This window comes from Eublepharis macularius, chromosome 5 (genome assembly GCF_028583425.1).
Source record: "Eublepharis macularius isolate TG4126 chromosome 5, MPM_Emac_v1.0, whole genome shotgun sequence".
Taxonomy (NCBI): Eukaryota; Metazoa; Chordata; class Lepidosauria; order Squamata; family Eublepharidae; genus Eublepharis; species Eublepharis macularius.
The window spans coordinates 21,427,406-21,442,959 of record NC_072794.1 but is presented as its reverse complement, the minus strand read 5'-3'; the positions used below and the strand labels follow the sequence as shown (position 1 = coordinate 21,442,959).

General features: G+C 46.5%; 1 protein-coding gene across 1 annotated transcript in view; it reads left to right on the top strand.

Moving 5' to 3' along the window:
• PDE4DIP (phosphodiesterase 4D interacting protein) overlaps positions 1-14,848 on the top strand; it is an 81,676-nt gene extending 66,828 nt beyond the window's left edge. The window contains exons 30-39 of the mRNA XM_054981806.1: positions 59-190; positions 2,316-2,493; positions 5,760-5,890; positions 7,190-7,408; positions 7,526-7,636; positions 10,542-10,717; positions 11,302-11,433; positions 11,855-11,972; positions 13,002-13,048; positions 14,044-14,848. Of these exons, the coding sequence (XP_054837781.1) occupies positions 59-190; positions 2,316-2,493; positions 5,760-5,890; positions 7,190-7,408; positions 7,526-7,636; positions 10,542-10,717; positions 11,302-11,433; positions 11,855-11,972; positions 13,002-13,048; positions 14,044-14,097 (1,298 nt within the window). The 3' untranslated portion in view covers positions 14,098-14,848. The remainder of the gene's footprint in view (positions 1-58; positions 191-2,315; positions 2,494-5,759; positions 5,891-7,189; positions 7,409-7,525; positions 7,637-10,541; positions 10,718-11,301; positions 11,434-11,854; positions 11,973-13,001; positions 13,049-14,043) is intronic.
• The last annotated feature ends 706 nt before the right edge of the window (positions 14,849-15,554 follow it).

Genomic DNA, 15,554 nt, shown 5'->3' with positions numbered 1-15,554 from the left:
CCTGATTTTGAGTTCTCTTTCTCTTGTATGTGCATGTTCCCTTGTTGGCTGGATCTAGATGCCAGTTTGCGACAAGAACATCTGGTTGAGATTCAGCTCCTGGGCCAGCGCTTGGCAGAGTCCATTTCCACCAATAATTGTCTGCGGGAGCAACTGGAGGCAAGCTTGATCTCCATGGCAAAGAGCAACGGTAAGAGAAAAGCCATCCTTCCTCACCCACTCAGGTGAAACAACCAATGGCAGCCAAACTCTGAGGCCCCACTCTGTGTGTCTTTATCTCGTGCTCATAAGAACTGGCAAAGAACATCCTGTCCATTTGGCAATGTCCTGATTGTCCTCATTTGGTTCTCAGAATGGTGTGTGTGTCTTACCAAATAAAAATATGTGTGAAAAAGGTAGGTGGGGTGGTGGTGGAAGCAAAGGAAACTGATTGTCATCTCAGTTTCAACAGAAACCTGCACTCAGAATCCTAACAGGTCACATTAAAAGATCCCATGAGTGTCAGAAATACTAGGTCCTTCACAGAACTAGTGCATTGTATATAAGAGTACTCATACCCAACTACAACAACAAAAAACCTTACAAGAACTGATTTTTGTTGTCAGAAGCTGAGGCTTCTCTGAGTCCAAGGCAGTTTTTCTCTTTGTCATTTAGTTTCTCAGTAGGGTGTCAGAGCATGTTGCCTGCCGGCCACCGGAGACTTGTAGCATTGTGGAAGGAAGCTATCTCCTTTCTGTCTCGTATCTCTGGGGGAGATCCCAGAGCCTGCAAAGCAAGGCACCAAACCACATGCAACAGAGGGACAAAAAAGAACCCCCAAGCAAGTGGGGCTTCCCTGAAGCAAGGGGATAATAATAACTGCCCCTATGTACCGCTCTTCTTGACAGATTAATGCCCAACTCAGAGAGATGAACAAAGTCAGTGTTGTTATTATCCCCACAATACAACTGGGGAGTTGGGGCTGAGAGGAGTGGCTGACCCAAGGCCACCTGCTGAGCTCATGGCAGTAGAGAGATTCGAACCAGCAGAGTGATGATTCTCAGCCCAACCACTTAACCACTGTGCTAGAGAATAGGAGAGGACATGAGTTTTCCTGAAGCTCTAAATATCTCTCAAATTTGGACCAATGTACACATTATGGAGTTCAGAGGTTGGGTCTAATGTCCCCACTCTGTGTCCTGTAGGGTTGCCAACTCTATCTTGAGAAAATCCTGGAGATTTGGGGGGCGGAGCCTGGGGAGGGTGAGGTTTGGGGAGGCCTCTTTGGGATATAATGCCCTAGAGTCCACACTGCAAAGGAGACATTTTCTCCAGGGAAACTGATCTTGTAATCTGTAGAGCAGTTATAACTCCAGGAGAGCCATGTTTAAAATGTTCCCTTGTCGGCTGGTTTAAAAATTCAGTTGGATTGAAATGTTACATTTTGGATTGGCTGGAGAAAGATTTAACCAGTTGTTTTTGAAACAAAGTAATGGATGAGAAAGTAATTCTAAGTATCTGTGCGTAGCTGAGCCTGCCAGTGTGGTATAGTGATTAGAGTGTTAGACTAGAGTTAGGTACACCTAGTTCAGCTCCCCATGAAGTTCACTGGAAGGGGGTGGGGGTGTCATGCCTTCAGCCTAGCCTACCTTACAAGGTTGGTATGAAATCATGGAGGGCAGAATGACGGGAGGCCCATGGAGAAGCAGTAGAATTAAAAAAAAATCACCCAACAAGAAGGCAGTCAGTAAAGACAACTGTTCCTTCCTCTATGAGAATGGTGTGCAACTTTTTGTAGTGGTTGAACAGCCTGAAAGCAGTCATGGAAGAGTGAAGGCAGCTCAGAAATTCCCTAAGGGTTACATGGCTTGGACAAAGGTAGCTTTGACTCTTGAAAGCTTATACCCTGGAGATCTTGTTGGCCTTTAAGGTGCTACTGGACTCAAATCTTGCTCTTCTGTGTCAGACCAACAAAGCTATCCAAAGCTTGGAGGGTAGTGTGAGGATTGTGTTGAGGTACCCAAAGCCTCATTGGGTGAGGAGGGAGGCCTTTATCTTCTCCAACCTATTGTGTTGGATCATAGCATGTGTCCGGTGGGTGGGTGGAATTGGCTCATCCCCTGGAACTAAGACCTGATTTTCTGAGAAGAAGGTTGCCTGGAGATGCTCCATAAAATGAGAGTGTCCTCTTTGGCAGAGGAGCCCCTGGCCCCACACATCTGTGTAAACCAAACAGCACCATAACCATCCTATGTTTGTTCAAGACAGAACAGCAGTGCTAAGAGCACTCAGTTTCAGGGCTCTTGAATGTGCTGCCTACCTCTCTTGACCTCCAGAGTGGATGCACCTGCAGGAAGCTTTGTTGGCATCACACTCCAAACTGCAGGATGGAGAGGTGGAGCTGGAACAGCAACGGACTGAGCAGCAGCGGCTGCGGGAAGAGATCCGGGGCAAGCAGCAAGACCTGGCACAGCTCCAGGAAGAATGCCTGGTTCTGCAGAAGAACAATTCAAGGTGAGCTGTGCAGAATAGCCAGCAAGGAGCTCCTCAAGATACAGGTGATCAGGGAGAAAGAGAGCATCTCCTTGCCCCAAACGGTCTTACGGAAATGGGAGGTGAAAACATTGTGGCCGGGCGTCTTGATGGGTGGGTGGTAGGGACAAGGAGGCTACAGCACTTTCTCAAGAGACTCTAGAATTCAGTTTCAGGCATCTCCATAGCAACAAACCAAGTATGATATAGGACCAAGATCTTGGGAGTTCTGTATATGGAGTGCCCCTCCTTAAATCATTGGTCTATTGGGCCTAGAGAAAATGGCTGCTTTGGAGGGTGGACTCTATTGCATTATACCCTGCCCTTCCCAGGCTCTCTCCCCAGATCTCCTGGAATTTCCCAACAAGGAGTGAGCTTAATGGGGCCCCAATTTGGATTAGCACTGAAGTGTGGGGGAAAGGCAGGGGCTTGGACTTTCCCACACCATTTTCTTGATCCCAAATGACCCTACAGAGCTGCCACTTCCATATAAGGCTTGGAACAGGTCCTGATATGAGGCTTCCTTGTGTATGTTGGAGGGTGTCGGTGGTAATGATGATGGGAGGTGTCAGGTCCTGCCAGGTAGATTTCAATGACTTCACTACATGAGTCCAGAACTGCACGAGTTAAAGCTTTATCGATAACCTACTAGTTCAGCTATCCATTACAGGGTCACTGCCAGGAATGAATTCTGCACCAAGCCACAAGCCTATATTGAAATCTAGGTACTGCCCAGTTCTCTCCCCCACTAGCTCTGGTGTGTGTAATGCAAAGGCAAAGCAAAGCAACTATGAAAGAAAGCAGAGAGGATGTTTTAGAACGTTCCGAAGTTCCAAGGTTATGTATCCATGACAATGGTTCCTCTTCCCAGGCTGAGCACTGGAGGTAGGCAGATAAGGTGGAGACGACTAAGCTCAGGAGGGGAGGGGCCCTCCTCTGCATGCTTTCACAGAAACACAAGAGACAGCTGCAGCCGTCTCTGACCTAAGAGCACAATGTCCATCAGAGTCCAGTCCTTGGCCTAGGCCTTTACCCAACAGTCCAGGGATTTGTCACGCCCCTGAAGTATGGCAGGGGATGCTAAGACCCTGGCAGGAGGCAAGGGCACCTAGTCAGCTTGGCTGAGAAGGATCCAAGCCCCCATGCTGAAGAAGACATGCAGTGCTTGTTTACAGGATCCCTCATCCTCTGCGGACAAAGCATTAAGTAAAAAAATGGTCGACGTTCCCAGGAGCTGTTGTCAAACAAAATCCTTCTAATTGCTGAACGTGCAAACAAAGCGAATGGTTTTTAATTTTTTAATGCTTTTTTTAATTTGAAAAGAAAAATAAAAGATAAAAAATAAGCCTCATACAACATAGAAATAAACATATGACAACAATAGGGAGAAATCTACACATAAGCATACACAAAAGATTTCCAAATATCTGAAAGTAAGTCCACATGCAGTTGTTGTCTAGATGCCATACATTCAAATACAGATAAAGTTGTATGGTCTCCATCCATTGAATTATGAGAGGTGGGCATTTGTCTCTCCAGTGTTGTAATATAAGTCTTTTAGCTACTGTAAGGGCACGGAGGGTCCACTTTCTCTGACCATCAGTTAGATTCCAGAATACAGGCAGGTAATTTAAAGTACATCCTTAAAGACCAATGGGTATATTCTATAAAGCTAAGGCTGTCATCCTAAGACGAGTCATAGAAAGAAGCCCTGTTGGCTTCACATTTGTAATACAGGCCAGAGAGTGGCTCTACCTCTTTTAGATTGTCCAGGTTGGCCGTTTCCAGACGGCTTACCTGCCTCCGGAACATCGCACCATCTTGCAGGGAAAACGCGAAATATCGTGTTTTCTTGCACGAGTTTTGCGCAACGTCGCGCAAGAAAACGTGATAGTTCACGTTTTCCCTGCAAGATGGCGTGACGTTCCGGAGGCAGGTAAGCCATCTGGAAATGGCCGTTGTTAGCTTGTATGAGGATTAGGTCCCACCCGCCTCACAGTGGGATTGTTGTGAGAATAATAATAACACACTTTGTAAACTGCTCTGAGAGCTAAGCTACAAGAGATGAATTACACAAGGACGCTCACGTGAAGGGAGTCGCAATGTTAGCTGGGAAGCTGAGTTTTAAAAGAGATCAGAAGGGTCTGTCAATTTCCCCTCTCTAGAGAGCCAGCAAAGATGCTCCTCAGAGGGTTTGTTAATTTCCTCTTTGCCTCCTGGAGGCTCTGTCAGTTTCATCTCCACTTCTAGGAGGCGAAGAGGAAATTAAACCCTCTGAGGAGCCATCTTTGCCTTCTCTGTAGAGAAGGGAAATTGACAGAGCCTTCGAATCTCTTTTAAAACTCAGCTTCCCAGCTAATATTGCGACTCCCTTCACGTGAGCGTCCTTGTGTAATTTGTCTCTTGTAGTTTAGCTCTCACTGTGGCATTAAGTTGTCCTGAAGGGCAGTATATAAATTGAATGTTATTATTATTATTGGTTATTCTTACCATCTGCATTTTTGAAATGCTGCCATTATTGCATTCTCAGTTACACCACACCTTCCGCCACTATTTTCTATGCATGTCCCAAGAGACTTTTTTTTTTAAAAAAAGTATAAATTCACCAGCAACAATGAAGAGATGAAGCAGGAAACCACAAATCGATTCCACTATTCAAATAGTCATATCAAGAAATTTGGATAAGATTATTTGGATCAGAAGATGGCCTACCACATTAACTGTGCACTTTAAAAATAAATCCTGATTTCAGCCAAAAAGATATCTTTACTTTTCCTGGTGAAGCAGGCCCTAGCATGGGTCTGCACTCAAATGCTCTGACTCTGTTTTCATGCAAGTGGAACATTGCACATCGACAGACTCATGGGCTTGACAGGTTATGATGTGGGATGTCACTAGGGTTGCCAGGTCCAGGCTGGGAAAATCCTGGAGATCTTGGGGAGGGGAGGGGCCTCAGTGGGGTACGATGCCATAAAATTCACCCTTCAGAGCAGCCATTTTCTCCAGGGGAACTTGTCTTTATTGCCTAGAGATCAGTTGTAATTCTAGGAGATCTCCAGCTACCACCTGGAGGCTGGCTAACCTAGATACCACTCTTTCCAAGGAACTTTGGTGAAGTTTTCATAAGCAATTCTGCCTCTGGTGTCGTCACAGGGTGTGCGCCTTGACTGCTGTGGGGCCTTAACTGTTCAGCTAGAGTTTGCAGGCTGGCCTTTGGGCCTGTTCATTTCTTGTGGATCTCCTTGCAGGCTTCAGCACAGAGTCATGTCGCTTCAGCAACAGTGCGAAGAGAACCAGTTGCTCTTCCAGGCCCTGCAGGCCGAATTACGTGTTTGTGAAGTGCCTTATGGATCCCTGCAGAGGCCAGATTCAGATATGGGTAAGTGCAGACTCTCCCACTGCAATCTGGAACGAGAACAGAACTATATATTATATTCATTTATCTGATCATTTTAAGGCTTTTTTTCTTTCCCACAAACAGTTACTGGGGGAGGTACTTTTCCCTCTTAATCCCGCCCCACTCTCTCCTATTTTTTTACCTCAGCATGGTAAAAGTGGCTTGAGGGGGCATTTTTTTCAGGAGAAAAATGGCAGAACAAGAAAGAGATCCCCTCCCCCTTGCTCTTCTTTTCTCCTAAAAAGCAACGCCAGCAGCCGTATTTGAAAAGGGGGGGATGGGGAATCTTTCAAAATGATCCCAGAACAAAATGTAACATGCAGTTTCACCCAGCGTCTTCCACAATTTCAAAATGAAACAGGGCTAACTGACGGTTCCTAGTAGTTTCTTGTTCATTTCTGAGATCATAAAAGAAAGTTGATCCAGTTTGCCTCAGGGTGCCACACATTGATCTAGAACAGTGGGCTGTGAGAGGCTCAGGTGGTCTCTCCCCTTGTTAAATTGTTCCCTCAGGCCACTTCTTGTGTTTCCCTGACCTAGAAACATCAATTTTTTCCAAACTTCCACCTAGGAGCAGGTAGCTGGTGCGCTCTCGCTCTCTTTGCATTGTGAAATCCAGTCTCCCTGGCCTCAGGAGGAGAAATAGTCAAACCCTGTTCCCTTTACATTTGCAGAGGTATGCGGGAATAATGCAGGGGGTTCAGTAGCTTGTTTGCTCTCAACCGAGTGCTTTAGGTGTATGAGAAGGGCCTCTTGATTATACTTCTCCCTTATAGAGTCTCTCTACACAAGACATCTTACACTAGGAGGCTCAAGTGTAGGGAGACGCAATGTTAGCCGGGAAGCGTAGTTTTAAAAGACAGAGCCAGGGAGATGACTCCTCAGAGGGTTTGTTAATTTCATCTTCGCCTCTGGAAGGCTCTGTCAATTTCACCTCCCCTTCTGGGAGGCAAAGATAAAATTAACAAACACGTTGAGGACCGATCTCACGAGCTCTGCCTTTTTAAACTAAGCTACCTGGCTACCATGCATCTCTCCACATTTGAGCATCCCTGTGTAAGATGTAGAGAGACTCTTAGTTTCTCCTTTCGATATTGTAAAGTCAACACTGCACATTTCACACTGGCTCATGGACGCACCACTCCACCCAGGACTAAAGAGAACAGCTCAGTCCTGGCATCTAACCTGGATTCTCTCAGCCATTTTGGGCTCCATCTCCTCAACTCTTACTGAACTGGGAAGCATGAAAGATGGTTCTAAAGCTGCCCTTTTGCTTCTTAGCTTGCCACAGAGATGACCGATCCAAGGGTCCCCCTCCAAGTATCGGTGGTGGCCTCCTGCTAGAGGTTAGGGCTTTGCGGAATCAGCTGGTGCATGCTGTCCAGGTGAACTGCGTCCTGCAGCAGAAGCTGGAGAAGCAGCAATATAGTCCAGGGGCCAGTACCAGTCTCCAAGGCCTTGGTACGTCCTCTTCTGCCTACAGATGGCAGCACTCACAAGGTAGGCGAGACCGCAGAGGTCGTCCTGAAGGTCGGGCCATGCCTTTCCCTTTGTACCTGCCGGCACGTCCTCTTTTTTCTCCTTCTGCAACCCTCCAATGTTCTCTTGCCTTTTCAGATCCAACACTTTCACCACCAGTACGGGACGTTGGCATGAACTCCTCCCCTTCTCTCTTCCCGCTCATCCCTTTCTCTCCTTCAGTTCTCCAAGCCAATCATGAGGCACAAGGTAAACAAAACAACCCATATGCAGTCTCTTTCACATACAGGAAGCACCTTAAAGGTGATGACTGCCCACTTTCAGCCTGCACAATTTTATTTATTTATTTATGTCATTTATAGTCTACCTTTCTCACTGAGACTCAAGGCAGATTATACAGTGTGAGATTAGTGTAGTCATTATCAAGGGCATTTCCATAAACAATGCCATAGGGTTAATGAATATAAGTTTACAAAGACATAGCATTAGCAGGAATCCAATACAGAGTTGAAGAAATGCTGAAAAAGAACATGAGCTATTCTAGGACTGATATTATTTATTTTTATTTATTTATTTATTTATGTCATTTATATTCCACCTTTCTCACTGAGACTCAAGGCGGATTACATAGTGTGAGATTAGTACAATCAGTGGCAAGGACAAGGGCAGGCATTTCCATACAGTGTCAAGAACACTTCCATAAACAGTATCATAGGGTAAATGAATACAAGTTTACAAAGACATAGCATTAGCAAGGATCCAATACAGAGTTGGAGAATTGCTGAAACAGAATATAATCAATTCTAGGATGTACATTAAACAACATGAAGCACAGGTAGTATATAGGAGTACATATTTAAGCAACAGGTAATATGGAAGGCAACATAATGGTCAAGTCTATGGTCCCTAACTCATTAGCGGAACATCTGGGACCCCTTTTCTACAATACTGCCCTCCTAGCTGAGAAAAAAGCCTTTTAAAATAATTTGGTATTGCATCGTTTGCGGAAAGCCAGGAGCATGGGGGCTCTCCTGACTTCCTCAGGTAGGCCGTTCCATAGGGTAGAGGCCACCACAGAGAAAGCCTTTGTACGGGCTACTGTTAATTTCACCCACGTACAGGCTAGCACCTGTAAGAGACCCTGTTCAGATGAGCGAAGTTGCCATGGACATATCAACATATCTAATGCTGAAATAAGACACTCCCTCAAAGGCTCAGTGCAAAGTATTAAGTCTAGTGTGTGGCCTCTTTCATGTGTAGGGCCTGAGACTATTTGAGAGAGGCCCAGGGTTGCCAGGGAAGCTATAAATTCCTGAGCCAGGCCTGACTTTGAACCCTCAGCATGGATGTTGAAGTCTCCCAGAACAGTAAGTCTAGGTGTCTCCAGCAACGTATCTGCTAGCAGCTCTGCCAGCTCAGAAAGGGTGCTTACGGAAGAGTTGGGTGGTCTGTAAACAAGCAGGATACCCAGTCTATCTTTAATTCCCAGAGACAGGAACACGCAAATACCAGCTATAGCTTGTACTAGAGATTTGCAGGAGTTGAAGGATTTGCAAAGAATAATAGCAACTCCTCCACCCCAGCTACCGTAGTGAGGTTGGTGCAGGACTGCATAGCCAGGGGGAGTTAGTTGGGAAAGACACACCTTGTCATTTTCCTGCAACTAAGTCTCTGTTAGGCAAGCCACATCAATTTTCTCATCCTGCAACGTCCCAGCAATGCATGCAACCTTGTTCCTAACAGATCTGGTATTGCATAGGATTAGTGTAGTGGTGGTGGTGGTGGTGGTGGAAGTGGCCCCATTATCAGCAGGGGGAATACTAGAGGTTGAATAAGCAGCGAGCATTACTGCTTGATGTTGGGTGCCTTTGTTAAGTTCTACTCCCTTATTTACTAGCTCCCAACTGCACGTGAATAGCAAATGTGCCAAATAGTTTCACCAAGCAAGTAAGTAGTAAAGAAGCTCAGTTAGAAGCTTGGCATGGGACCCTACATCCACGTACTAGAGTATCGGCATACTGGTGGTCTCAATTCAGGCCATAGACAGAGCTACAATCATGGTACGGTTAAGCAGTGTCGAACTGAAGTTGCAAGCATCCCAGGAACAGTTCATAATATAGCGATATTCTTCCTATTCTCTTGTGTCCTCCACCTCATGTAGTTGATAGTTGCTCCCCAAGCTGTGCTCCCCGGGCCAAGAGCCCTTGTGCTCTCGCACTTCGGCTCACGCCAAGAGGCTCGCGCCTCCTGCACAGAGCCGCAGTTAAATAGCAAGTGGTACCTATGAAAGAGAAGGTGGGGTAGGCAACAAGGCCTGCATTACCAAATGACCCCCAGCAGCAGATCAAATCTACCCCTCCCCTTGCTCAGTTGCTATTTGTCCTGTTAAGGGGAGAGGAATGCATGTTGCCAAAAAACCCTCCAAAACTGGAAAGGTTTTGATTCCCACATCAGGAAAACTTTATAAAGGAAAAGGTTGACCCCTCTCCCTATGCTAGAGCCCCAATCTAAGGCCAGAAATGGACTGTGGCACAGTATCATGGAGGTAAGTGCATTCCACAGATCTTTGCAACACATTTATAGTTCCACCCCATTCTCTTCTTGCATGCTAGGTGATGCACACTGTGGGAGGAGGTTCACAGATACCTATCAGGTAAACAGCCCTCTGTGTGAATGGGAGAAGAGGACCATGTGAAAAAAAAATAGGCAACCCTCACCCCTGAGGTTCTGTTTAGAGATTCACTCCTGTGGATCTATTTAGAGATCAGCAGGGAATGGGAAAACACCAAGTGGCCCTATGGTCTTTTGTGGACCATTATTTGAAAACATATTCAGTGTGGTGGCTGAATCAGAAGGGGTTTGTACACAGAATATAAGATCTACCATCAGCAGGTTCTTTTGATTTCTATAGTTGTAATTGTAAACAAGCATATTCTGAAGTTTGGGAGAAAAGATCAGGAAGGATGGCTGGGACACATACACAGAAACACACCTGTTCTCAGCAACTAGCCTTCTGCAGAGGAGAAAACTGCAGATGACAGGCCGATACAGACACTGAGGAACGATGGTATCCTTGCTGGAGAGAGCATAGCTGCTTTTGCCTTCCTAAACCTTGTTTGATAAATTAGGTTTAATGTTGGTGCTTTGTTTTCAGGGATACATCCAGAGGATGACTCGGCGCTGAGAAATGATACCCGCAAGCCAGGGACCCATGCCATGAGCCACATTGAGAACTATAACGCCCTCAAGCAACAGATCCTGGAGGGCAAAATTCTGATTTGCAAGATGGCATCACTCATGAAGTCTGGATTAGAAACACAGGATACCAGGGTAACAGGGAAACATATGGCAGAGGGATGCAGAACATTCCTTGGAAGAAATTCACGGGAGCCATAATAAAGAGAAGTCTGTTGGTACCTTGAAGACTGTAGTTCTTATTCTGGCATAAACTTTCATGTACTAAAGACCACTTTGTCCCATGACACAGTGCATTCAATGGAACAGGCTCTAGGCCAAGAAAGCTTCTGCTAGAATAAAAATAAGTGTGACTTTATGGTGCCACAAGACTCTGCTTTATTTTTGATGCAAGGGAACAACAGCAGCTACAGTTCTGGGATTATTTCTCAGGAAACATGGTCCTTCAAGGCAAGACAAGCCCAAGATTTCTAGCATCTACACAAGACTCATGAACGGCCATGGGGGCAAAGGGCCCGCACAGGGTATCCTCACCAGCCCAACTGGCCAAGGAGAGAAGAAAAGCTACTTAGCTCTTTGCAACTGCGGCTGGTTTTAGAACCGAGGGCAGGATGAGTGGGACAGCTTGATAAGCTATGAGTGTTTGCAGGGGAGTCAAAGTGATTGAGATGCCTGGAAGCTTTCCCTTGACAAACGTTTCCTGTTCTGCTCCGCTTCAGGTCCTCCATCCAGGAGGCATCAGGCAGCTTCTTGCCAACACCAATTCCTTGCACCAGATCTTGGAGAAAGCGGCCTCCCTCCTGTCATTGTTTTGGATAGCGGTGCTTCCTGTGCCTCAAACGCAGCAGGCAGTAAGGAAAAGCTTCTGACTTTTCATCACATGGTGTGAGATGCCCACAACAGGGGATGAGGGGGAGGCAGGGCAGAGCACATGCTTTACCCATTTCTGGGAATTAAACGGGGCTGTTCAGTCACGTTGGCATCCTTCCCTAGGTAGCTGGTAACTTGAAACTGATCTTCTCACTTTAACAAATGGGAGTTCTTGAAGTCTCTGCTGTGCTACAGAAGGCTCCCCAGTGCCCTTTCTCTGACCTATGCAGTTGTGGTGGTTAGTCTTGGGGTGAAAACGTATTTAAAAGCCTCCTCCATCAAAGCTCATGCTCTCTTCTTCGGAGCAACGTTCTCATTGTCACAAGAGAGGAGTCCTCTGTGGTTGATCCTGGGGCAGTGGGCAGGCCCTGGATCTAATAATTGGCCCTGTTGGCATTTCAGGAGCAATCCATGAAAGAAGAAATCCAGGTACTCCAAGCTAAGCTGGCTGAGAAAGAGAGCCGCCTGCAGCATGCCAGCCACTATAAGGACAGCATAGAGAACTTCCTCCTAGCCCACTGTAAGTGATTTCCTTTGGTCAGATTGAGGGCTGTAGCAGACCCACCATCAAGGGTGTCACAGCATCTCAAGGCATTGGCCCAGGCTGCCAATATCCACGACCAGACCCTTCCTGCATCCTTCCAACATCTTTCCTTCTTTTGCATTATCCAGAATCTTAGCATGATTTGGGGCTTTGGTGAGCGCAGAGGAAATAGAATGGTGTTGTTATATTGTGAATTTTAATCAGTTTTTCTACTAGCTTAACCACCCTAGTGCCCTGGATAGCCCAGGTGAGCCTGATCTTGTCAGATCTCAGAAGCTAAGCAGGGTTGGCCTTGCTTAGTAATTGGATGGGAGACCTCCAACGAAAACCAGGGTTGCAGAGGCAGGCAATGGCAGACTACCTCTGTCAGTCTCTTGCCTTGAAAACCACACCAGGGGTCGCCATAAGTCAGCTATGACTTGAGGTCACTCTCCACCACCAACCACCCTAGTGGTATCTTTAAAATCCTGCAAACAGGGTTGAATCCAGGCAATTTGTTTGCTCAGTCTCACCCAATTCCCCTCCTTACTTCAGCCCCTATCCCACATGGCAATTGTACATGCAGGTCCCATGATTACCATTTTAGGGTGGTCAAGCAGACCCCCTTCTCCCTAGTGATTGCATGTAAAATCTTAGTGTAAATAAGATGATAACATGATCTCATGTGAGCCATCGACTTCTCATGCAAGAGATGGTTGTTGTGGGGCTGAGAGAGCTTCTAGAAGCTGTGACTGACCCAAGGTCACCCAGCTGGCTTCAAGTGGAGGAGTCGGGAATCAAACCCAGTTCTCCAGATCAGAGACCCGCGCTCTTATCCACCACACCAAACTGTCCCTCAGTTTGTCCCTCCTCCTGGGGAGGAGGGCCTAACTCTCATACTAGTTTTAAGTCTGTACTGCAGATACTCCCAGAAGGGAAAATTTTACAACAGAAGGAAATGGGTGAGGGTGGTTGGATGAAGCTGTCAAGGCCAAAGCTGATGGCTTTTTTGGGTTGTCGTTGCAGTGACCAGGACGCATGCTGTACTGAAGAGAGCCAGGACTAACTTGGAGGTATGTGCAATCTCATTTGCCCCACTAATGGTGGAAGAGTGGAGGCACTGGTTTGACCAGGAAGGAGGCATTTCCTTATGACCCTTCTTGGAGCAATGAGAACCAGAGAAGGTTCTCTCCATTTGTGTCAACCAGCTCTTTTTTGTGGACAAGGCCACACATCTTTTTGCATCTCCAAACTGATGCATTGCCTGAGGCTGGAGAAAACAAAGGCAAGAACCACCAAAATCACCACCACTACTGAAAACCAGCGTGCCAAGTTTCTATATTCAAAAATTTTTCTGCTGCCCAACTCCTCTCCCTGCCCTCCCCACCCCACCCCTCCCCGTCACATCCTTTTCAGTCTTAGTGATTTTATAAATAACATGATCTCATATGAGCCATTGACTTCTCATGCAAGATAAGCTTTAGTCTGTCCACTACAAGAAACAAAACATTGAATATTGGATTTTTGCTTTATTCTTCCTGCTCTCGTTCTCCTTGGGGAGAAGAGAACTTTCCTCTCTTTCTTCTGGTTATCTTGCAATCAAAAGTTGAGCCTGCCCTTGGATGTACTTCTGGCTGATCAGTAGCGGGTGCCTCGCCTTCAGCCACTAACCTTGCTGTCCCAACAGAGAGGGTGCTTGGACACCACAGTTAGGACTACTAGTTCCAGTTTAGGTCTAGTGCCCTGGAGCATTTCTTTACCCATCCTCCCTCTCTCGTGAGTCAGCACCGGTCAGAACACAAGTTAAGTAGCTTTGCGGCCAGATGGTGGGTCATTCAAAGCCAGATTTGAGGTGGGTTCTGCCAGCTTCTTGCCACTGAATGGCATATGTTTGAAACAGCCTTTGCAAAAGGTATTGTTAACTGGATTTTAAAGATCCTTTGTTACTTTAGCACTATAACTTCTCATCGTTTTCTCGTGGCCTGTATGCGTCTAGGAGTTTTGGTTTGGGGACAGGTGTCTTTTCCCTCCACCGTTCCTGACAATGTGCTCTGTCTACTCCGTGTAGGGCATGTCCGAGCCGGCTGTGTTCTCCCCATTATATGAACAAGTCCTTGCATGAGCAAGGAAGGAAATGGAACCATTCAAGTGGCCAGAGATGGAAGGAGGAAGAAAACCAGCTGCTGCGTTCCTGCTTATTTTCCCTCCACGTGCAGGGATCAGAAAGAGACTGGCTCTTCAACACCCAGCAAGCTCCAGCTCTATCAGTCCAGCAACCGAACCATCTTCTTGCCTATCAACACCTGCTGCCTTGGTGTGGACCAGCTACAGCACAGAACTTACGTGCCGTGAATCCCAAATACAGCCAAGGGACAACACAAAGCTGCATTCTCCACAACTTTCACACAAGCAGCGGAGTGACTTGGCTGCTCAGCCAGGCCGGTGGGCCCCCTTTGCCCCCATCAGTGCAATATTAGAAATAGACGATCAAGTATAGCATGTTAATAGTAGGGTTACAATTTGCCTAGGCCTAATGAAATGGGGCCTTATCGTGGGTTCTTTGGACGTGTGATTCTGGCAGGGGGAAGAGAGACAACAAGGCTTTGTTTGTTTCCTTGCCCCCAGCAGTATTGGACTTTTCAGTTACTCATTTTTGACTTCTGGAATTTAATTTATTAAAATAGTTATACACGGCAAAAAAACACTTTTGCTTTTCCAAAAACACAACCACCCAGAGTTTGCTTACGAATGAGGCAGCCTAAGCTTCTGCTGCTAGGCAGTTTCCAGAAGGCCCCCTTGCCCTCCGTAGGGTTATTGTGTTTTATTGTTTGGGGTAGGGGGGGACTGACACCTCGAAGGAAACATCCGCTTGTACAGAAGGAAGTCAGAAGACAGTCTTCCTCAGGTCTCACCTGTTTTATCTGCAGTGAAGAACAGCACACATCTCACGTTGCAGAGGTGCTTTGAAACACAAGGAAAGGGAAGAGGCTGAGATCTGAGGGGGTTGGAATAAATGAAGCTTTTTTCCCCCCACGTGACCTGAACTTCCAATAAATTTTTTTTTTTAAAAATCCACTGTGCTTTATGAATGTTGGAATTGCACGCGGGGGGGGGGGCACTTTGCATGCAGAAGGACTCAGGTTCAATCCCCAGCATCTCCAGTTAAAAAGGACCAAGTGATGTGAAAAAGGACCAAGTGATGTGAAAGACCTCCACCTGAGACCCTGGAGAGCTGCTGCCAGTCTGAATGGAAATACTGCCCTTGGTGGACTCATGCTCTGATTCAGTGTAAGGTAGCTTCATGTGTGATCACCACAATCTCAGTGGTGTGTTTTCCTCTCAGCATACGGCAGCTCTGCATACCAACACACCATATAACAAGTTCACGTGTTTGTCAACCTCCTGAATACCACAGTTGTCTCAGGCCCTAACCACACACGACAAAGTTCTCATGCCATCTGCAGGTCCACCACAAGGCCTTTCGGTCAGACATGTGTTGGGAGTTCCACGTCTGGAAATCAATTCCTAGACACATGGACGAGAAGGCAATCCAGATCAGAGCCATGGCATGGGAGGAAG